This window comes from Canis lupus, chromosome 35 (genome assembly GCF_011100685.1).
Source record: "Canis lupus familiaris isolate Mischka breed German Shepherd chromosome 35, alternate assembly UU_Cfam_GSD_1.0, whole genome shotgun sequence".
NCBI classification, from domain to species: Eukaryota; Metazoa; Chordata; class Mammalia; order Carnivora; family Canidae; genus Canis; species Canis lupus.
Genome location: NC_049256.1, coordinates 25,586,980 through 25,610,640, shown reverse-complemented (window position 1 = coordinate 25,610,640; position 23,661 = coordinate 25,586,980). Strand labels below are relative to the sequence as shown.

General features: G+C 44.6%; 4 protein-coding genes across 4 annotated transcripts; 1 reads left to right on the top strand and 3 right to left on the bottom strand.

Annotated features, from left to right (window-relative positions):
- Window positions 1-39: 39 nt before the first annotated feature.
- Window positions 40-2,772, bottom strand: H2BC7 (H2B clustered histone 7). The gene has a single exon (XM_038584345.1). The coding sequence runs from the start codon at window positions 2,671-2,673 to the stop codon at window positions 2,266-2,268; it is 408 nt and encodes a 135-aa protein (XP_038440273.1). The 5' UTR covers window positions 2,674-2,772; the 3' UTR covers window positions 40-2,265.
- Window positions 2,773-4,747: 1,975 nt separating this feature from the next.
- LOC119867744 (histone H1.2-like) lies at window positions 4,748-8,105 on the bottom strand. Its single transcript, XM_038584487.1, is given in 3 exon segments — window positions 4,748-6,411; window positions 6,413-6,466; window positions 8,001-8,105. Coding segments are annotated over 3 exon segments (708 nt in total). The 3' UTR covers window positions 4,748-5,862.
- H3C4 (H3 clustered histone 4) lies at window positions 5,279-5,656 on the top strand. The gene is given in 1 exon segment (NM_001376928.1): window positions 5,279-5,656. A coding segment is annotated over 1 exon segment (378 nt).
- A 6,499-nt stretch (window positions 8,106-14,604) lies between the features above and the next one.
- On the bottom strand, window positions 14,605-15,093 carry LOC119867693 (histone H2B type 1-C/E/F/G/I). Its single transcript, XM_038584367.1, has one exon. It carries the CDS (start codon window positions 15,062-15,064, stop codon window positions 14,684-14,686), a length of 381 nt encoding a protein of 126 aa, XP_038440295.1. The 5' UTR covers window positions 15,065-15,093; the 3' UTR covers window positions 14,605-14,683.
- Window positions 15,094-23,661: the final 8,568 nt, after the last annotated feature.

Here is a 23,661-nt window from a genome sequence, read left to right as displayed (position 1 = left end):
TGCAACAGTTTGTAATACAAATATACAATTTAGAGGGAATTACATTTGACACATTTTTTAATGAACATTGTGAGTATAATTTTCCATTTCTCCCATACTTTATATATAATAAATGGAGGCATTTTGAAGTAGAATTATAATTAGAAGTAATAATACTACAATGAGTGGGGCAAATGTTACTCCATGAAATAAGAGTTGCTGCTTTTAAATCCAGACATTTTAAACACCAGGAAAAAAAGGAAATATAAAATGCTGTTCTCGAAATTATAGATACTTCAACATCATGGGAGCCTACACTATTTAGGAAGAATTTACATGTATAATAATTCTATTTATACATTTATATTTACACATACATGTAGTTGTAATCTTAATGTCACTGAATACAGAATCACTAATTCCTAAATTATGTGGGTGCATTAATTTCTTATTGTTGGTCTGACAGATTATCACAGATTTAGTGGCTTAAATCAGTACAAATTTATAATTTCATAGTTCTGTAGATCAGCATTTGGGTATGGATTTCACTGAGCTAAAATCAAGGGGTCAGGAATTTGGCCTTTTCGGGGGTCTTTCAAAGAAAATTTGTTCGCTTGCCTTTTCCAGCTCCTAGAGGCTATCATCTTTCCTTGGCACAGGGCTGCCTTTCTCAATTTTCTTTTTTTTTTTTTTTTTCTTTCTTTCTCAATTTTCAATGCCAGTGACCTCTGGCCAAATCCTCGGGCTGTTACATCTCTGGTTCTGTATTCAGTTGACCTCTTCCAATTTTAAGTATCCATGTGATTACATAGGGCTCACGTGGATAATTCAGGATAATCTCCCTTTAAAAAATCAGGTAATCGGCAATCTTAGTGCCATCTGCAACGTTTATTGCCCTCTGTTATGGAACCTAACATATTCAGACCCTTATAAATTAGGAGTTAGATATAATCGGGATGGCAGTTTTCTGCCCAGCACAATGGGTCATAGTGTTTTTAGAATTTGATAGAAAACGATATACTTTCTGCTCTATGAGGGGGAAGACATATGGACAAACTACCATAGGTACTTTCAGGGTGTTTATGGACTCCGGGAAAGGTCATATATACCTTGTTCAGATATTTATTTACTTCTGGGACTACATAAAGCAAAAATTGACTATAACAATAAAAGCTCTAATATACAGCAATCTGGTATTTGAAAACCAATTAGATTGTTTTTCATTCTTTTACATTTCTCTCCTTGTTGCTTTTGTTTTGTTTTAAGATGCATATATTCTTTGTGTGTGTCATTTGTGTCATTTGTGTGTGTGCGTGTGTGTGTGCGCGTGCACATTTGTGTCGTGTAGGGAGTAGAGAGTTTGTTATTCATGAAGGAAATTATACAAGAATAGAGTAGTTTTCCTATTTGGGTTGAATCTGTACAAATTTCTTATATGTACATTCTTAGCATTTAATTCAAGTGGGATACCATTCATGGCAGTTTATAACTTTAAGTAGGTTTCTAATTACAAGGAAAAAAGTTTAAGTTTCCCTTACTGTTATATATGTCTGCATATGCCAGGGCAGTGGTAGGTTACCAGAATAACATGTTTTTTTGTTGTTGTTGTTTTGTTTTTGTTTTTTTTTTAGTTTAAAAAGAATTTTTGTTGACCAAGATAGAAAGAAGCTGATTTAAAATCCACTCTGGAGGAAAATAATTTTAAGGGAGAGGCACCAAAATATCTCTAAAAGGTATTTCTTTCCCACACTGCCAGCATCATTACTGCAATGTGGGATTTTGCCAATGGTCTCCCTAATCATTAAACAAGTCTTGGGAAAATTCTCATTACAATTAAATAAGCCCATCTTGTAGTCAGCGATATTTGTTTTTCAATTTTCATGCATTGCCTTGATCCCATTAGTATTTGCAAATTGTATTGCCTTAAGCATAAGTCCAGGAATCTGGAAATAAACGAGTTTCTTTTTAACCTAACATACCAGTAACAAAAATAGCACTGCAAATTTCTTAAGCCCTCTTGGCTTTTCATAGAACCAATGTGTAAAGGACACTACATGGAAGGAGTTTCAGTGAAACATCTCTGTACCACCTGAGCCAGGCGTGTAGTCAAAATGGGAAGTAGAGACAAGAGAAATCCATCCTGCCATTAACTATATTCCTACCTTTCTCTTACAACCAGTGAAGAAGTATGTATTTTGAACTGCTAGTACCACACAACCGCAAGCCTAACATTTTCAGCAAAGCAAAGCAAAACACCTTCAGCTGTTACATTAACTCTTAAAGCCATTACAACTTACGCTGAAAAGCTGGCTGGCTCTTAAGTGTCTTAGGGGACATATATGAAGACATTTTGTCAGGCTTATTTGGAGGTCCAGCTCCCAAGGGAAACAGCGGGCGCACGGCCGTCTGGATCTCCCTGGACGTGATGGTCGAGCGCTTGTTGTAATGCGCCAGGCGCGACGCCTCGCCCGCGATGCGCTCGAAGATGTCGTTGACGAACGAGTTCATGATGCCCATGGCCTTGGACGAGATGCCCGTGTCGGGGTGCACCTGCTTCAGCACCTTGTACACGTACACCGAGTAGCTCTCCTTGCGGCTGCGCTTGCGCTTCTTGCCGTCCTTCTTCTGCGCCTTGGTCACCGCCTTCTTGGAGCCCTTCTTCGGGGCCGGCGCGGACTTGGCGGGCTCGGGCATGACGCAGAAGAACTATGCTTCGGAGGTTACAGATATGTGCCCTCCTTACAACGCTCATAATATTTGTATGACTCCTATGGGAGTGAAGTTTTAAGAGTCAGACTGATTGAATAAACTGAAGTTAGTACGGAAATTACGTGTCTTTAATTCTGATTTGTAATTGGTGCAGACGTCAAGATTGTTTTAGCCAATGAAACCGCCTAATTTACAATTCGGCTTGCAAGTATAATTGTTTCTCATTTGCGGAAAGGACTCGTGCTTCCATTTCTTTTTCCTTTGTAACCCAAGGGTTTAGAGGTTGTTAAGATGTCGGGACGCGGGAAGCAGGGCGGCAAGGCTCGCGCCAAGGCCAAGACGCGCTCGTCGCGGGCCGGGCTCCAGTTCCCGGTGGGCCGCGTCCACCGCCTGCTCCGCAAGGGCAACTACGCGGAGCGGGTCGGGGCGGGCGCGCCGGTGTACCTGGCGGCCGTGCTGGAGTACCTGACGGCCGAGATCCTGGAGCTGGCGGGCAACGCGGCCCGCGACAACAAGAAGACGCGCATCATCCCGCGCCACCTGCAGCTGGCCATCCGCAACGACGAGGAGCTCAACAAGCTGCTGGGCCGCGTGACCATCGCGCAGGGCGGCGTCCTGCCCAACATCCAGGCCGTGCTGCTGCCCAAGAAGACCGAGAGCCACCACAAGGCCAAGGGAAAGTAAAGTGGTAAAAAAATAACAATCTTAATTCATCGAGGTGTTACTTTTAACCAAAGGCTCTTTTCAGAGCCACCCCCATACTCATTGAAAAGGGCTTACATTTTTTTTTTTTTTAATTAATTGTAACTAGTTGAAAAACCCTTGCAGGGTAGTTCATCACCCGGGAGTAGATGTTTGTGCTTCCAACTACACAGAAAGATGAAACTAATCAGTTTAGAGTTACCATAAAAAAGTTGTCACTGGCAAATTAAAATGATATAGAGAGATTGTGCTACACGTGTTTATATACTGCAGTCTCGGCATTGTAAACCATCAGATAATGTGAAGCATAACGCTTGGTTTATGTTGGAAGTTTAGATTCAAATCCAATTAGTGATAAAACTATGCCTTCATTTTAATTTTTTATTAAGGATTTTATTTATTTATGAGACAAAATGAGAGAGAGGCAGAGACAGGCAGAGGGAGAAGCAGGTTCTTTGCAGGGAGCCAGGTGTGGTATTAGATCCCCAGACCCTGGGATCATGCCCTGAGCCAAAGGCCCATGCTCAAATACTGAGCTATGCAGGCGTCCCAAAACTATACCTTTATTGATACATTATTGAAAGCTGTTGTTTTGCACCTTGGTAGGCAAAAGCATCTGCAATTCAGACTTTAAAAAACAATAAACCATTAAGTAAACCAATAAACCCGACTACTGGGCTACGGCCATTCTGTTGTAATCTGGAATACAATGCTATATGCCCTGGAATCAGTTGTCCTTTAGACAGAGCTTCTTCTCTGGGTTCAACATGACTTTAAAAAGACAATGATATCTGTACCATTTACCACTTTGGGTGTCTTTTAACATTTTCACAAATTTTGCTTAGTGCAAATATGTTTGATGAAATTATAGTAATAAGTATACATTCAGCTGTATAAAATATATTTAAAAATCTGACTTTGGGGGATCCCTGCGTGGCTCAGTGGTTTGGCGCCTGCCTTTGGCCCAGTTTGTGATCCTGGAGTCATGGGATCAAGTCCCACATCGCGCTCCAGGCATGGAGCCTGCTTTTCCCTCCTTCTGTGTCTCTGACTCTCTCTCTTTCTCTCTGTGTCTATCATGAATAATAATAAATAAATAAGTCTTAAAAAAAATATCTGACTTTGAGGGCGGCCCTGGTGGCTCACTGGTTTAGCGCAGCCTTTAGCCCAGGCCCTGATCCTGGAAACCAGGAATCCAGTCCCATGTCAGGCTCCCCCCCATGTCTCCCTCTGCCTCTCATGAATAAATAAATAAAATCTTAAAAACAATAAAATAAAATAAAAAATCTGACTTTGAACAGAGGCATCAAGAAATAGACCTTAAATTAGCCTTCCTAAACTCGATCGAAGGTAAAAAATTACGTGGACAATCGCATCTAGAGGGTGTCTTTTCAAAATTATGTAAAGAAAGCCAGTTTGAGAGGCCATACTTTAAATTTTTATTCAGCTCACAAGAAGTATCATTGTAATAATTTGCATCAAATTCTGCTTTCAAAAGCTAGAGAACATTGTAAATAAACAGTTAAGGTAGATAATAGATCACTATAAATAAGGTAGAGATGAGAAAGTTGACAACATAAGCAGTTAGGTTAATAGATTGGAGGAAGATATTGATTTTTTTCTTTGAAGACATTAATTTTTGGATTAAATGCACTGGAGATCATGTGATTCAGGGAGTGAAGGTTACTAACCTATATTGGTTTGATTCCCTTGGAGCCTTGGAATTAAATGTCTGTCCAATCAGAGAGAGAGAGAGAGTGTGGTATGGTTTCCTCTTTCCTTCATGTAAGTGTTGAAGTGTTGTGGTTAATTTTAGGATGCCTTGCAGGAAGGCAACTGCTTGCTTGTCCATCAGGCCTTGCGCAAACAGCTGTCACCATGGAAGTGGATGGGCGGCAAGGCCCCGCGCAAGCAGCTGGCCACCAAGGCGGCCCGCAAGAGCGCGCCGGCCACCGGCGGCGTCAAGAAGCCGCACCGCTACCGGCCCGGCACGGTGGCCCTGCGCGAGATCCGGCGCTACCAGAAGTCCACGGAGCTGCTGATCCGCAAGCTGCCGTTCCAGCGCCTGGTGCGCGAGATCGCGCAGGACTTCAAGACCGACCTGCGCTTCCAGAGCTCGGCCGTCATGGCGCTGCAGGAGGCGTGCGAGGCCTACCTGGTGGGGCTCTTCGAGGACACCAACCTCTGCGCCATCCACGCCAAGCGCGTCACCATCATGCCCAAGGACATCCAGCTGGCGCGCCGCATCCGCGGGGAGAGGGCGTAAATTCTTTTAAGCCGGTGATAGCATCTAGCCTTAAGCTCAAAGGCTGTTTTTAGAGCTAAGGTCCATCCCTTTTCTAATGAAAGGTTGCTGTGTACTTGGTTGAATTGTGAAAGATGCTGGAGGAAGCAAGTGATACAATTCTTTCATAAGATTAGTTGTGTGGCTCTGAAAAGAGTCGTTAAAGCATTCTTCTGTAGCCTGAATTCTTACTTCTTGGCGGCTACCGTATTGGGTTTGGCTGCTTTGGCCTTGGCCGCTTTCTCCTTTTTTGGGCTCTTGGCCACCTTTTTGGTGACGGTGGCCGTGGCGGGCTTCTTGGCCTTCTTCGGGGTCTTCTTGGCGCTCTTCTTGGGGGTGCCGGTCCCGGCTGCCTTCTTGGGCTTCTTGGCCGTCCCCGCCGCCCGCTTGGGCTTGGACGCGCCCGCCTTCCTGGCCTTGGGCTTGGCCTCCCCCGAGGCCGCCTTCTTGTTGAGCTTGAAGGAGCCCGAGGCGCCGGTGCCCTTGGTCTGCACCAGGGTCCCCTTGCTCACCAGGCTCTTGAGGCCCAGCTTGATGCGGCTGTTGTTCTTCTCCACGTCGTAGCCGGCGGCCGCCAGCGCCTTCTTGAGCGCGGCCAGGGACACGCCGCTGCGCTCCTTGGACGCGGCCACGGCCTTGGTGATGAGCTCGGACACCGGGGGCCCGGACGCCTTGCGCTTGGCTGCGCCGGTGGTCTTGTGGGCCTTCTTCACCGGCGTTTTCTGAGTGGGGTTGGGGCGGGGCGGGGGGGGGCGCGGCAGGAGCGGTCTTGGACACGGTGGGTTTGGGGTCCTAAAGCTGAAAGAAAATAATATTAATCGAGTCTAGGATTTGAGCTCCTGGCCCAGTGTGCGTGCGTGTGTGCATGTGTGCGTGTGTGTGTGTATGTGTATAGACAACAAAGACGCTGCGCGCTGATTGGCTCCGAGCTCAGTCCTCCAACATGATAGCAGCCTGGTGTCAGCTCTGTCCTGGAATTGTGTTTGCTACAGTTGGGGAAAGCAAAAATAATTAAAATTTCCTGGGGAGGAATCACGCTGATTACATTCTATAGCGAAGCGGGACCCCAAACGCTTTGACATTTTCCGGTTTTCATCATCTGGGTTTCAGCTCTTTTCAAAAGCCCCTGACACCCTGAGAGATTCACAGGTTAGAGAGACAACTTCTTGATTTTCATTTAAAATACAAATTCATCGCTTTGTGCTTTTGATAACTTGCTCTCTAGGGTTATTCTATACATTCTTGGCTTCTCATACGTTCAACAGCTGCTTAGTAAGGGTTCAAAGGAACTATCAATGTAGCCAGCTCCAATAAACACCAGTGGGTTCTGAGTAGTCCAACTATGTCTCTCCTTAGAGAGACTTGATCCTTTTATCAATATACAGGATGCATGTTTCAGCAACCATATTCCTATTAAATATGGTAAATTATTGTGAAAATTATGGGGTTTTGGTCCCTTTACATGGTGGTGAGCAAAAGAATCCAGTCAAAAAAATGATTTATCTGTAGTAATAGAAAGGAGAGAGAAAAACCTAAACAGAGTTCTAAATAAGCATTATCAAATTTATACTCCTGTAATTCAGCTTCTCCCTGGAGGAGAAGCCAAATCCCCACAAAGTCTACTAGAACTCCACAAACGGATTAGTGCTGAATTCAATCTTTCAGTGCTTATTATTTTTAAGGAGTTCTGGAAAGAAAGTTGTAGGAAACTAGGATGCTCTGTTAGGCTCATCATTCCGAGGAGCGAATAGTGAGTGAAGGAGCAGAGAAACATCCACAATAATATATCATAATCATTTTGTGAGTGCTTATTTGCGGATAGTAAACGCTTTACATAAGTTTTCCCTTTGAAAATTCAATGCTCGGGATCCTTGGGTGGCGCAGCGGTTTGGCGCCTGCCTTTGGCCCAGGGCGCGATCCTGGAGCCCTGGGATTGAATCCCACGTCGGGCTCCCGGTGTATGGAGCCTGGTTCTCCCTCTGCTATGTCTCTGCCTCTCTTTCTCTCACTCTCTGTGTGACTATCATAAATAAATTAAAAAAAAAAATTCAATGCTCTATGACTTAGACTTTCTTATACATTTGGGAAGGAAAAGAAGCGAGTATAGCCCGCCCGAGGTCCTGTAGGTAGCACGGCGGCAGGCTGTGTCCAGAGCCGCGTTCTAGGTCATGCCAAAGGCCGGAGCACCAGAACGTGGAGGCGGACACCGCGCTACCTGTAAGCTGTGCATAACTAAGTATACACTGAAGTCGCAGAGTGGAGACTCACAGCAGAACCAGGCTCTCCTCACTGTGGCATATGCTCAGCGCAGCCTTCAGTGTGGAACCTGACTTGACTTTGAAATGTTTAAGGCGATTCTGTCCGTTCCCTCCGCAGGGACCGGACAGCCTGCATCCCAGCCAGCCGCCCTCCGTAGGGACCGGACACCCATCGGTCGATAACACGAACAGAATCTTAGCAATACAGATAGGATTAGCTTCAAATTTTATTGAAAACCTCTCCTAGGGACAACAGCGAGGAGGATCTAAATATTTCTGCCCTTGTTTGGGAAATGTGAAGGACGAGGTCTTTGTGGAAAGCGTATGCATTGGTGCCCGGCATAGCGGGTGGCCGGCATAGAGGCTGCAAGTGCTGCAAGGCCATTGCACGGATCACATACTCGAGAGGATTTACGGAATCCCCTTCCCCCGGCACAGACTCCGCTTGGGGCGCCCGGCCTTCCGGGTCTGCACAGTCTGAGCAAAGGCTAGAAGGGCGATGGGCGGGAACGGAGTGTGGATCCGCCCCTGCGCTTGCGGTTTTCAAACAGGTCCGTCACATTGTTATAAAAGTGCGGCGTGGTGGCAGCCGGTAGTGCCGTGCAGCCTCGGGAGGTTCTGGTGTGGTCATGTCTGGTCGCGGCAAGGGCGGGAAGGGGCTGGGCAAGGGCGGCGCCAAGCGCCACCGCAAGGTGCTGCGCGACAACATCCAGGGCATCACCAAGCCCGCCATCCGGCGGCTGGCCCGGCGCGGCGGCGTCAAGCGCATCTCGGGCCTCATCTACGAGGAGACCCGCGGGGTGCTCAAGGTGTTCCTGGAGAACGTGATCCGGGACGCCGTCACCTACACGGAGCACGCCAAGCGCAAGACGGTCACGGCCATGGACGTGGTCTACGCGCTCAAGCGCCAGGGCCGCACCCTCTACGGCTTCGGCGGCTGAGTTGTGAGTTCAGCTCCAGGAAATCCCAGTTTGCAACCAAAGGCCCTTTTCAGGGCCACCTATCTAGTCTACAGAAAGAGGTGCTCACTTTGTACTATCGCTGTGAGTTTCTTACTTCGGCAGACTACACCTAGTTGGGTCTCCATTCGCCCAGGCAACTGCTCCCATTCTAAATTTGACCCCTTCATGCCTGTCCGTCGTGAGGCATCCTGGGGGGGGGGGGGGGGAGGACCTGTCCGCCTCTCCACTGAATTGCATCCAGAGGTTCTGATCTTCCTCCAAGACCACCTAATGTACACGTGCTATAGGTCCACTTAAAAGGTGCTTTAATCAAGTGCCTTCGTTTATTATCGGACAGAATCTTAGACTTCCGAGGTCCCTTCAGTTAACAGGTGATGATGGTTCTATGGTCTGCATGCAGCCTATCCTGACTGTGCGAGCCCAGGTTTTTAGGGTTTAAATCCCACCTTGCCTAGTATCAGCAGATAAGGGAAAAATTACGTTGGTTTTCTAGTGAGTTCCCGCTTTCTTGTTCTTAGGTTCTTTAAGCATGCCACAGACTGCCACTTTACCCCTGTATCCTTTGGTGTGATCCCAGTGTGGTTTTGTGGAGAGTCTTAGAGGTTCCTTGCTGTGTAGGCTGGCTCCCCCCCCCCCCCCCCCCCCCCATTAAGATTGTTCACTTGAACAGAATAAACTACATAGCTGGGCGGGTGGCCTTGTAGCCTTAGGCAACATGTCCCCGCTTTCCTGGAACACAGGTAAGAATGTGGCTAAGAGCTGCAAAAGTCAGAAGTCACTCCCAGGTCTGGGCTTTCCCCTTTCCCACCAGGTAAGAAGGTGATCCAACAGTCCCTTGGCAGGGACATCAGGTCCCAGGGGATAGCAGAGCAATGACTTGAAGGGAAAAGGTCCTGGATTTATCAGGAGGAGCAGAGTTGCCCTTCAGAGGGGAACTGATCACGGTGGATCTGTCCTGTGTGACATGAATAACTCCTTAAAGTTAAAGCTTGAAAGTACGAACTGAATCTCACATGATTTGGGAGTAAATACAAGCAATGAGGAATTTATTTTCACCCTGATTCAGGAAGAAGTCATGAATTTTTCCTAAGGCCCACTGAAATGTCTTCCATTCACCCATCTGGGTAAATAACACTAACAAGGCCTCAGTATGTAGGAGTCTACGTTTTTGAGCAAATCATAGGTTAAGTTTACAAGTTCCCAATATCATCTCAGGTATATATAAAATCTATGAAACTGGAAGCCTTGTACAGAGAGAGATTTGTGCTTGTGTTGTCTTTGGTTGAGTCACTTAACCTCTCTGTGTCTCCGTTGCCCCATCTGTAAAATGGGGAAAACAGTAGTATCGACCTTATAGGTTTGGGGTGAATAAAACCAAACCATTTTGTCCAGTGCATGGTGCACGGTAAGTGCTCTATGTTTTCTCTTTGATTATTATTGCTATTACTATTATCATTATTGCTCATGAAATTAGGCCCAGAGAAAAAGAAGGGGACCTATAAATTATGAATACATGCTCTTAAAGTCCTGACCTGTCTCCTTCTGTCTTTGTGGTCTGCAGCAAATCACTAACCACTCTCCATCCTAAGTAACGTGAGGGTAAGTTAATACTTCTGTGACACTGAGCAGGATAGTGGAGGATGATTAACATGACCATATTTGACTTTACATGTTTTCCTGAGAAGTTGTGAGTGAAACGATGAATGATTTGTGGATGCAACCATAAAAACTCAATTCCAGTTTATTTAAGCAATGTAAAAAACTTTTGAAGGAGATGTTCTCCTACCACCCTGACAAAAGTGCTGAGCAGGCAGGACTTTCTGTTCTGTCCTGTTTTCTAGTTTCTAGGAAAGCAAATCTAACTGATCCAGCTGGAGAGGTGCCAGCATCAGTCATCCATGATGACCCAAGACAGAGAGGAACAACATAGTGCGGACACTTAAAGCCTAGGTAAGAGGGAATACTCCTGAAGCTGTCCCCCCGAAATCTGGGTAACTCTCTGTTACCTATAATCCGAATTTCCAGTGAGATCCATTTATCATATGCAAAGGTCATTTTCCTCATCTCATACACATCACCATAGGTTGGCCATGTCCTCTTTCCTGACATACTCTTTTCTTGACTTTTGTGAGTCTATTCTCTTCATTCTCTTCCTCAGCATTTAGAATCTTTGGCTCCCTTCTTTTTCTCTGAAGTTTGAGTCATTCCTTATTCTTTCTCCATGGGTAAATACCAGCATTAATGTGTGCCAAGCACAGTAAAATTGCCACTCCAAATATTTAAACATTTCTTTATACAGTCCCAAAGTTGCCTCTGAATATCAGGTTCATATCTACAACTACTTACTTGACCCTCCAATGGAATGTTGATGGGGATTTATAAATGGTCCTGTCCCAGTTTCTGAAACCTCAGCCTGTCCCATGGTTGGTGATCATTCATCCAAGAACTTCAGCCTCATCGTAGGCTGTGGGCAAGCACACAACCTGGAGGTGCACCATCTGGTCCCAACTCCATCCCCACACCTGGCTCATCCCTAGTCAACTAGACAGAGAGAATGGTTGTATGTGGATACTGTGGATGTTGAGAAGGATGATGTGAGCTGCCCTTTAAGGAGAGAGTCTGGCACAGTGTCTTCAACACCTGGAAAGTGCTCCATCAATGTCATCCACACTTTTCTTTACCCATGAAACTGTGTTCATCAATGAATTCTTGGGACTTTTTCGTCCATAGCACCTGTAATAATTTCACCAGGGTTATTGCAATAACTCTTCCGTTCTTTCTTCTGCTTGTTTCTACCTCTAAACCCACAAATACCATTTTCCACACAGCACCCTGAGTGCTTTCAAATTCTAATAGTTTCTCTTGACACAATAATTACCTGGGTGCCTTCTTTGGCCAACAAAGCCCAACATTTTCAGGCACCCGTTTAACCCTCGGCCTTATGTCCTAACACCTGACCTTTGCTTACAAGTCTCCCAGCCTCTGAGCCACCCTGGATCCCTTCCACCCCTGAGCACAAAGTCATCCCTGCCCTAGGACTTTATTGTACCAACAGTCCCTTGCCCTGGACTACCTACCCCCTAGGTCATTGGTTTCCTCATTGGAAGCATCATCTCATCAGTATCAGGGCACGGCACCTGTTTTATCTCAAATGATTTCATAGCGGTGAGAACTGCTATTTGAAATGATTGAGCTGAGGCATCAGTGTGATGATGATCTCTCCTCTCTTGGTCTCTTGTCCAACACTTCCTGCTGTAGCTTAATACCTCACACAGAGGAAATCAATATCTGACCAAATAAAGGAATTGCTTCAACTCTCCTCTGATTTTTCTTTCCTCATTTTTAAACAAGATTTTATTTGAGAGAAATCGAGAGCACAAGAGTGGGGTGGGTGTAGAGGGAGAAGCAGGTTCCCCTCAGAGCAGGGAGCCCAAATGTGGGGCTTGAACCCAGGTCCCTGGGATCATAACCGGAGGTAAAGGCAGATGCTGAACTGACAGAGCCACCCAGGCACTCCTGATTTTCCTTTCCTCATATGTCATAAGCTCAACTTTACCATCAGAACCACCCCCCCCCCTCCCAGGAAGGGCTTTTGTTTGGCTTGTTCTCCATGTATCAGATGTTCTCAAAGCAGAGTAGCTACAAGCAACATTTGTATCTGTGGAAACTTGTTAGGAAGCCAAGTTCCCAGATTTTGCCCAGAGCCAAGGAACAGAATCTCTGGGAGTGGGGCCAGTAATCTGTCCTCCAGCAAGCCTCCAGGTGATTTTGATGCACTCATAAGGTTAGAAGCCCTGCTCTGAATCCTCAGGACATAATTGTTTGGCATCTGGATAGGAATGACCAAATGGATGCTCTTTATTTCTGCCTAGAAGGCTTTGTATCAGGCAGTGCCATGACCGCCCCCCCCCCCTTTTCTCTAACGTTTTTCAGTGTTGTCAGGTCTCCCCTTGCTGGTTGTTCTGTGCTCCAGAGAAGGCAGAGTTTCTCACTAGTCTCAGGGATCAGGTCCTGATTCAACCGCAGTAGTCCTGAGGGTCCCAGCCACTTAGTAATGATTAGTCTGGGGCTGGGAATACAGCCAGTCCTTTGTGGCTGGCTGTGAGAGACTTTATTAGTGTGGCTCAGCTTCTCCAATAGCGTTTAGATTGAGCGGAAAGGTGAGTTGTTGATTTAAAAAACTGTGCGTGCGTGTGTTTGTTAGGGATGCAGCGGAATTAAGGACATTTCAGGCAGAGAACATTTTAAAATCCTGGAGGCTGGAGCCTCTGAGATTTGGTTTGAGTTTTAGGTGAGGGGCAGGCTATGGGCTCGATTTCTGATGTTGTGCAGTAGGGGAGGGGTCCCTGTAAGGCCCTGAGAGGAATAATCCATGAGCAGGTGCTTTATTCCAGAACTGGGCTCCCTCTGGTATGGAAAGTAGATTCTCTACGCACAGGAGAGTTTGGTATTATCTCAGACTGGAACAAGAGGATCAGAATTTGAAGTGCAGTTTTAATTTGGCAACCAGAAAATACTTGTTTCCTTGTGATTGTTTGCCTTTTTGGGAGAATAAGGGATAGAGGAGGACAGAGTTAGCTATTCCTGGGTGCATTAGGTCTTTCCGTTCACAGGTGAGGTGTTCTGGACCCAATCTTTCTCACCTAACTTCGAAAAGGAAGCCTCCACATGGCAGCGTGCGGAGAAATGAGGCAAGGAGACCGATTCTACTTTTGACTTTCGGGGTGTAGGCTCTTGGGCATCAGGTGCTCACAAACCACAAACCTTCCAGACCTTGGTGTCCAGCATCACAATGTTAAAACGCACGTCCTGCTCTTCTCCGCTCTCTGAGCCCGGGTGTCGGGGCTTCTCTCCGGGATCACTGAGCTGGGGGGCCGGGGCTGGAGACAGGACAGGTGGACGGCTCGGAGGGGACTCGCCCGTGACAGAAAAGGCTGGACTCGGGGTGCTGAGCCAGCCTTCTCCTCCTGTGGCTGCGCTAGGGAGGAGACGGAGGCGGCTGAAGGCCCAGAAAGGTCTTCGCAGCTCATGTGGGAGTCAGGGAGGAGAGCGCGAGGGGAACGCAGTCTTCCCCGTAACCCCTAAGCATCAAATGTAACGAACGCCTTTTCAGAGCAGCTGAGGAAGGGAAGGGTACAGCCACGCCCGCTAACTCTAGGGACCGGTGTCCGGACTGGAGCGTTCAGCCGCCCAACACACTTACAGACCCGCAGCAGGTGTCCAGCCAGGTCCCGGACAGCCCGGAGCAAGCGAGTGGGGCAGAGGGAGGCGGGCGTGGGCGGGGGGAGGCGGGGAGGAATCCGAGCCACACAAAGAACCCGGGGTGGCGAGCCCTGTGGCACCGAAGAGGAACCCTCGCCTGTAAAGACGCGCTTTTCAAAGGTCCCTGTGGCCGTCCCCACCCTGTGGGGCGACACTGAACAGAAGGCGGGAGCCCGGGGCCTCCAGGTCAGTCCTCGGAGCTTAGAGATCCCTCCAGCACTGCCCGCGCCCGAACACCTGTCAGGAAGGCGATCCGGGGCTCCAAGGGCGAGGGCTGCGAGTGGGGACCATTCCAGTGCGCGTTCGTTCCCGCTGCTGGGGACGCGTGTGCACACCACGGCTGTCAGAGTCACGGGCGGGGAGCCCGCCACCCGACCTCGGCTACGGGCGGTGGCGTCCCGGAGGTCCCTACTAACCTGACCGGACCCCAAGCTACGAGTACAGCGAGTGCCAGTCGCACAGCTCTGCTGGTGAAACCGTGTGGCTCTGAAAAGAGCCTTTGGGTTGGATGGTGCCTCGGAGAACGCTCACTTGGAGCTGGTGTACTTGGTGACGGCCTTGGTGCCCTCGGACACGGCGTGCTTGGCCAGCTCCCCGGGCAGCAGCAGGCGCACGGCCGTCTGGATCTCCCTGGACGTGATGGTCGAGCGCTTGTTGTAATGCGCCAGGCGCGACGCCTCGCCCGCGATGCGCTCGAAGATGTCGTTGACGAACGAGTTCATGATGCCCATGGCCTTGGACGAGATGCCCGTGTCGGGGTGCACCTGCTTCAGCACCTTGTACACGTACACCGAGTAGCTCTCCTTGCGGCTGCGCTTGCGCTTCTTGCCGTCCTTCTTCTGCGCCTTGGTCACCGCCTTCTTGGAGCCCTTCTTCGGGGCCGGCGCGGACTTGGCGGGCTCGGGCATACCGACTCGGCTTTCTCCGGAGAAGAGAAAATGGAGTCCGCCTCGGGAGCCTGTCTATTTGTAGCCAACGTTATGCAAATGAAGGATAGGCTCTGCCACCGCTGATTCGTCGGCTTGTGTACGGCCTGCCGTCTAGTGATTGGCTGGAGTTCTGCTCTCCCATTGGTCAGATCTTGATGCAGCGGGTCAGCCTGGCTGCTTTAGTGAAAGGTGTTTTATTACAGTAAGATCTGATTATTAATAGGAATGCCGATTAACTTATGGATTAATATTCAATATTAGAAATCACACTCTTGTATTTTCGAATGCCAGGTAGGCAATCTAGTGTATAACATATTCAGAGTTTTTATAGTGTAGTTGTTCAGGAGGGGCCACTGCCCTGCAGTTGTGAGTCTTTGGAGTGTGGGTTATTTTGAGTTGAAGGCACTTGAGAGCCCGCATGCTTGAGATATTTTTCTTCTTCTCTTAACGATAGAGGAGAATCTAAATTGGCTAAAGGGTACCTTTCTCGAATAAGTATTATTAACAGAGATCAATTTTATATCAGTGACACACACCTATGGTAGGTCAAACATCTATCAAACATCTGCTCTAGGGAGTGCGTTGGGTTCCTCTCAAACTCCTTCGGCGAAGCGGACTCCATTTCTCTTCTCTCAGGAGAAAGCCTGGTCGATATGCCCGAGCCAGCCAAGTCCGCGCCGGCCCCGAAGAAGGGCTCCAAGATATATATATATCTCACCTACTGTATAGTATATATGTGTATGGTGTATATATATACTAGTTTCCTTAGTTTAATGTGATATATATATCCTGTATAGTATATATATAAATATCTATATCTATCTATCTATATCTATATCTATATCTATATCTATATCTATCTGCTTCATTTTCCCTGTCTTTGGAATATCCGTGTCTTTGTGAATTCCCCATATGTACAGTGTATGGTTGGTTTTCTCTTTTTAAGTCTTTTCATACCAATTTGAGTCTAGCCTCAGGGAGCTTTGAAGGGACAGGGTTATTTGCTCCCCTACAGCTGTCCTAAATGCCAGGATACTTTAACTCCTCGGATACTTCTTGACCCAGACTCTGCTGCAGCTTAGAAACTTAGGAGATCTGCCACATTGCTGGCATCAGGTAAGATTTATCATGTCTGCCTCTTTTAGTCTCTGTGGAGTGCGAGGGTAGTGATGGAGCCAGAATGGTAAGAATTCTTTTTCTCTCTTTCTACGTTTAGATTAGGAACAGAGAATATTTGTGGAACTAGTTTCTTGGACTAAATGACTCTGCTTAATTTGACAGAGTACTCTTTGGTAACTAACTGATCCTTTTCCTCCCAGAGATGGTCTTTGCTTTTTTTTGTTGTTGTTTTTGTTTTGTCTGTGTCTTTTATACTGTTTGTGGTCTCTTGCTAAGGGACTTCTTGGGAGCCAAGGCATTATAATTTGTGGGTATGGATTGAGCACTCTAAAGCTATTTGAATGCTGGCAGGCGCAAGAAGAAGACACTCATGATAGGATAAGTTGGTCTGGAAAGGGTTATGTTGACACTAGGTCACCCCCAAACTCAAGTAAACTTCGTGAAGTAAGTACACTGGAAAAGAACATGGAGTCCCAACTCCACAGCACATATTTCCCAGGTATTAGTGTGGCTCCAGGAGACCGAAGGCTTTGATCTGTTACTATTTTCCTTTTGTCTTGTTCTATGTCCTAAGAGCTTGGCTTTTGCCCAACGCGAAAATTTTCTTTGGTCTCCCCTGTCACCATCGGGAGGGTGCACTTACCAGGGTGCACCTTGGTGGGCAATCGAATCCACTGGGGATCAGAATTTCTCTGTTCAGCTGTGTCATGAGAGGTTCCAGTTCATAGGCATCTTTGTCATCTCAGCATTCCTTCCTCGTTAGTGCAGGAAAGTCTCTTTCCAGAAGCGCCTACCTGATATCATGAATTAGTGGATCTGAGACTGGAGATGTATCACATTGTCATGAGAGACCAGGCACATCTCATTCATTATACCATCCTTACTGCCTGCGCAATGAAGGTCTTTGCTCTCTTAGACTAATTTCATAAGTACACTTTTGGATCAGGGGGGCTGCATCGTCTGCATCCTCTCTAGACACCTATTGTGTCTTTGGTTAAGCCATTAGAAAGCTCATTGGTTTAAGTGACTATTAACAGGGGACGCCTGGGTGGCTCAGCGGTTGAGCATCTGCCTTTGGCTCTGGGCCTGATCCCAGGGTCTGGGATCGAGTCCCACATCAGGTTCCCTGAGAGGAGCCTGCTTCTCCCCCTGCCTATGTCTCTGCTTCTCTCTCTGTGTCATTTCATGAAGAAATAAATAAAGTCTTAAAAAAAAGCAAGAGAAGTCACTATTAATAGATCCTATGCATCAATGGCCACACAATGTATCATTCATTTATTTTTACAATGGATCCTTTAAATTGACTGTATTAAAAAATATATATTAAGGAGCCCTGGCTTGCCTTATAGTGGCTCACCTTAGGGACTCCATTGACAAGATAAAGACCCGAAATCAGACGCAAGACAAAAGGAAATGTCCACAGGCAATGTGAATTCTCCTTCTTAAAGTTTGGCTGCAACTGCCTGTTTTAATTCCCCTTTCCTACAAGATTTACAGAGATCACTCTGGCTTAATCTCTAGGTTCAAAATATACATGTTGCTCAGGTAAATGCTGAAAGCCAGAAAATGAGTTTCACAAAAGCAGCAGGAGATTAGCAATAAAGGTTGCTTTGGTCCTACCTGCCTTAGCTCTGTAATCAAGTTCTGCAAGCCTCAGGCATGCCTATACAATCAATGCCCTTTGCAGGAGTATGCTAGATTGACTGCCCTCCTGTCTCCACCCAGCCCCACAACTACACAACAGCAAAATCCCGTTCCCCTGGATCACAGCAGAGCTTTTCAATTATAAAGCCCCTTTACTTCTACTCTGAAGAGATTCTACCACATTTTGGGAGTGATTTGAAAGATTACTTGACTGTATTCACGACTTTGGCTTCTGAGGAAATATATAACCAAAATATCCCTTAGGCCCTCCCATAAATGATTTACAAAAGGCCAATATTCAGGGGCTAATAGAAGCCCAGTTTAAATTGTGTATCCAGAAAAACAAGGCTGTTGTTTAAATGCTTTAGATAGACTTTACAAAGGCATAAATTTTGGGCTCCTAATTCGGTTAAAATTCTCTGCAATATGAAGAAGTAAATTCATTTAAAAAGATGGGCCAATCCTTTGATATAATCCAGTCTTTTGGGAATTAGGAATAACTCTCCTTATTTTACAAATCTCTACAGAATCTCTACAACTCTAGAAACAAGTTAAAGACCACCTGTCTTTACCACTCTCCAAACCTTGCATATTCCTTTCAAAATGTTTGTGGATATTATTTTAAAAATCAGCATATTGGAACAAAATTGTTTTGTACTTTAAAAAGAGGAGTAAGTTTTTAATAGGAATTACCCTGAAACTCTAGACAAAAATTTCTTTTGCATTCTCAGTCCCTTGAGATTATAAATCTTACCATGTAAGAAATATAAACACATTCCACAGTTTCCTGAGACTGAATTTATTTTTAATTAATTAATTAATTAATTTATTTATTTTTTGAGACTATATTTAAAAAGAAGAGAGGGTAGAGTGGAGGGAAAGAGGCCTTTTTAAAATGCAGGGGATGCCTGAGTGGCTCTGCGGTTGAGCACTGGCCTTTAGCTCATGTCCTGATCCCACAACCCCGGGATGGAGTCCCACATCCGGCTCCCTGCATGGAGCCTGCTTCTCCCTCTGCCTCTCTCTCTCTCTGTGTGTCTCACAGAAATAAATAAATAAAATCTTTAAGAAAAAATAAATAAAATTAAATGCAAACTTCTGAAAAGCGCTTTTATGGCCAGAGTATACAGTACCTATGATAACAGGCAGAGATGCTCCAATATCCACTTTCAAGAAAACTTATATACTCTCTCTCTGCTTTTGATATACATTTTCTACCTCCATTTTCTCTAAGACCCAGAGGCAGTCTTTTTAACATGCAAACTTTAGGGAGAAGTTTTTCATAAAAATAGATAGATAGATAGAAATGAAATAGATAAAAATAAAATGAAAAGCTTTGTAGGTAACTTCTAACTAGCTTCCAAAATCTTTGGAAAGCTAAAAATTTCAAAGTTTTGCTAAGTTAAATGATGAGTAAAGCGAGGTTTGTTAGTAATCTAGATCTCTTCCGAGTCAGAGAAAATAATGAACCATTAAGTACTGAACATGTCTATCTACTTCTGTCTTATTATAGAGAAACTAAAGATAAATTTGGGTCTGTTAGTAAACACATTTTATGCTTTATTGAAAGATTATATTATAAAAATACATGTTTCTAAAAATAATGAAACATATTCATAAATTTGGCAACCTGAAGAGTTCTGATATAACGGTTCACAACTAGTTTTCACTAGAAATTAAGGTTTCATTAAGCATTAAGAATATTAAGAAATGTAATTAAGGCTACTGGAAATGACAATTCTATGTGAGGAAAGTAAGATAGTGTTTTTGCTAAGAAGCAGCATGAAAAATAAAAGTACATAATTGTTGAGATTGAAAAGGAAGTATTACAGCAAGACTGGTTATTATAGAGGGAAAATTTAGGTCACAATTTGAGTGCTAAATAAAGAAAGTTGTACATTTAGGGGGAAAAAGTCTTTGGGAAGAAACTTTATGTGTGGTCAGTAGTGGCTAAGATTAGGATAAATTTAAATAAGTAAATAAGATTTATTTATGTATTTATGTATTTATTCATGAAAGACCCAGAGAGAGACAGAGAGAGACAGAGAGAGGCAGAGACATAGGCAGAGGGAGAAGCAGGCTCCTGGCAGGGAGCCAGATGTGGGACTCCAGGATCATACCCTGGGCCGAAGGCAGGTGCTCAATCGCTGAGCCACCCAGGCATCCCAGTAAACAAGTTTAATATCAAAAGTACAAAGGTGCAAAGTTTCTGTTTTCTCTTTGTTGGAAGAACAAAGTTTTCTTAAACTGTTGCTTTGCCCTTTATGAGAAATTGTAAACAATAGTTGTTCTTTACTTTTTAAATTATCTGCCTAGAAAAACCAAAAACCAATGATTCTAAGTTTCCCAAAATAATGTCCATGCCTATCGGGTCTTTGATTACTTAAGAAAACAGTCTTAATATTGAAAGAACTAAATTTTACTCACAACTATGTAACCGTCTGTATTTGCCTCTGCTACCTTTTCTTGTTGGTTTCATTAAATGGAACAATTATATATTGTTTCATAATGATTGTGATCCTATTTAATCAAATGCTCAAACCTTGTGTTACTTTTTTTGGACATACTTCCCACAATCAAATTCTAAAATGAAGTCTCTTGCGCAGAATCTAAGTGCAATTTCCCACCAGACCCCAGGTAGATTAAACAAAAAAAAATTTTTTTTTTTTTAGAAATAAAACTAATTAGGCTTATTTAGTATGTGAAATTACATGAGAAGCATTGCCAACAAGGTGATATTAAACCCTGTTAGGTTATATTTATGTAGACCTGTTATCTAAAATTATGTGAAACTCCTAGAAATATGACGTCTTGGTATGTTATTATTTTAAAGTATTGTATGTCACAAAAAAAATCAAATTCCTTGTCAATCACATTTTAATGAACTCTAATCAGATCCTTAACTATGGCCATTTTTAAGTCTTTATCATTTACAGACAGTTATACTTTTACTTAGATGCCACTATAAAAGTTTCCTGCAAACGTGCTACATCTTTAGTGACAGTTATGGAAAAAATTCCACGTATAGGTGTCTGGTAACCTTAAGATCATAAAACTGAATTACGTTGGGGAGCCTGCCTGGGTGGCTTAATTGGCTAAGCGTCCAACTCTTGATTTCGGTTCATGATCTTGGGGTCATGAGAGGAGCCTCACTTTGGGCTCTGCACTGGGCTTGGAGCCTGCTTCAGATTCTCTCTCTTCCTCTGCTCCTCTCCCCTTAGTCGCTCTCTCTAAAAAACTAAAACCAAAACCAAAATACTGAACTATGTAAAGATTTCCAGGACTAGTGGAAAGATTGTATTCAAACAGAACAAGAATTAATAACATGGGATTGAATGACTTGAGGAAAATAATTATACTTTTTATGACTTTTTGTTTCAAACATTACTGGCTTTTTTTTTTTTTTTTAAAGACTTTATTTATTCATGAGAGACACAGGGAGAGAGGCAGAGACAAAGGCAGAGGGACAGGCAGGCTCCCCACCCAGGGCCTCATGCAGGATTAGGTCCTGGGACTCTGGGATCAGGACCTGAGCCAAAGGCAGAGGCTGAACAACTGAGCCACTCAGGCGCCTCAAAACATTACTGATTTTTAAAAAAAATGCCTCTTCCCCACCCCCACCCCAGATTTAAGAATCTCTCAGGTTACCTAACTTACAACAATTTGACAAAATACGCCTTTGTGAACCAATTGAAAAATTTATCTTCTCGCCTTACCTGAATGCTCTGGAAAATCTCAGTGAGAATTCTTATATTTTTATGGCAATATATTTATTTGCATAAGTGCAATAAACATGTGTTCTCCTTATGACAAGACATAATTGGAAACAGTAGTTATATTACAGGGGCTTTGACTGGATGTCATATTTGAGAGAATGGCATAGACTCAGATATAATTAGGCAGGTTTAAGGAACTAAAGCTGATTTTATGGAGCCAATAAAGACCCCTGGAAATGTTACCCTGATACCTTGGTTTCCGAATTCCAAACAACCTTACTAGGTGAGTAGAGGTTACTTCCTGGCATGTGCAGGAACCCCAGGATATATTGGGGACCTCGAGAAGAGTGGAATTCACCCAAACATATGGGTATTGCAGATTAGGTGTGATGGCAAGGATTTGGCTTGGCTTCTGGCCTTAAGAGAATTTAAAGTTCGATTTAGAGGTTCCCCCAAAAGTTGAAAATAGAGCTGCCCTATGACCTAGCAATTGCAGTCTTGGATATTTACTCCAAAGATAGAAATGTAGTAATCCGAAGGGGTACCTGTACCCCAATGCTTAGAGCAGCAATGTCCACAATAACCAAATTATGGAAAGAGCCCAGATGTCCATCAACAGATGAACGGAAAAAGAAGATGTGGAATATTATGGAATATTCCAATGAAATATTACTCAGCCTTTGAAAAATGAAATCGGGCCATTTGCAACGACATGGATGGAAGTGAGGGTATTATGCTAAGTGAAATGAGTCAATCAGAGAAAGACAAATATATAACCTCACTCATTGTGGAATTTAAGAATCAAAACAGAGGGTCATAGGGGAACAGAGGAAAAAAAATAAGATGAAATCAGGGAGGGAGACAAACTGTAAGAGACTTAATCATAGGAAACAAACGGAGGGTTGCTGGAGGGAAGGGGTGTGAGGGGACGGGGTAACTTGGTGATGGCCATTAAGGAGGGCATATGATTGGGGCAAGTAGGTGGTTCAGTTGGGTAAGTGTTTCCCTTTGGCTCAGGTGGTGATCCCAGGCTCCCTGCTCAGCAGGGGGTCTGCTTGTCCCTCTACCCCTCCCCCTGCTCATCCTTGTACTCTCTCTCTCCTCTCTCTCTCTCAAATAAATAAAATCTTAAAAAAAGGGAAGACACATGATGTAATGGGCACTGGGTGTTATATGCTATTGATAAAATACTGACCACTACTCCTGAAACCAGTAATAATATATGTTAACTCAATTTAAATTTTAAAAATCTAAAAAAATATTTAAAAAAAGGTTTGATCCGGAGAGTCTTTGTGAAACCTCCAGCATTACAGATTTTAAAAAGTCTATAGGGTTAACCACTGTTCTTGCTGCACTTATATAAATAATCAGGCCAAGATTTTTCTGATACTAGACTCATTTTGGAAACAAAATACTGTTAATGTGGCTATCTTTGGTAAAAATGAGGGGGAGTATAGAGAGAAAATATGTTTCAATAACATATCTTTGTAGATACACTATTTCAATACTATCCATTACAAACTGAACTAGATCGTAATTTCTTCTTAGTGTCCTCCAATGCGTGGCTTCAAGTCTCCATACTAACCTTTTGATTCTTCTCCCATCTCTCTGACTTCAAATCCTTTGAGATCTAAGACTTCCCTTTCTCCTGGAGCCCTGGCAAACTAAGTATAAATGACTTGATGTGAAGAAAGTGCCATAATAGCTCATGCATAGACAGTCTTTGTCCTGTTGCTCTATGGGCCACTCAAGAGATCCCCAGAGACATCTGAAGTGTAATCTAGGAAGATCCGTCAGATTGCCAATACGTGACCTCATTCTAATTGAAGATGCTTCACGTTTGACTTCAGAAGTTTTCTCAACTGGCTATCCTGAGACTCAAAAACTGGGTTAAGGGGAACCCTGGGTGGCTCAGTGGTTTAGCACTTGCCTTTGGCCCAGGGCATTATCCGGGAGTCCCGGGATTGAGTCCCATGTCTGGCTCCTGGCATGGAGCCTGCTTCTCCCTCCTCCTGTGTCTCTACCTCTCTCTCTCTCATTCTCTCTCTCTCTCTGTATGTCCATCATAAATTAAGAAAAACAAAACAAGAAAAACTG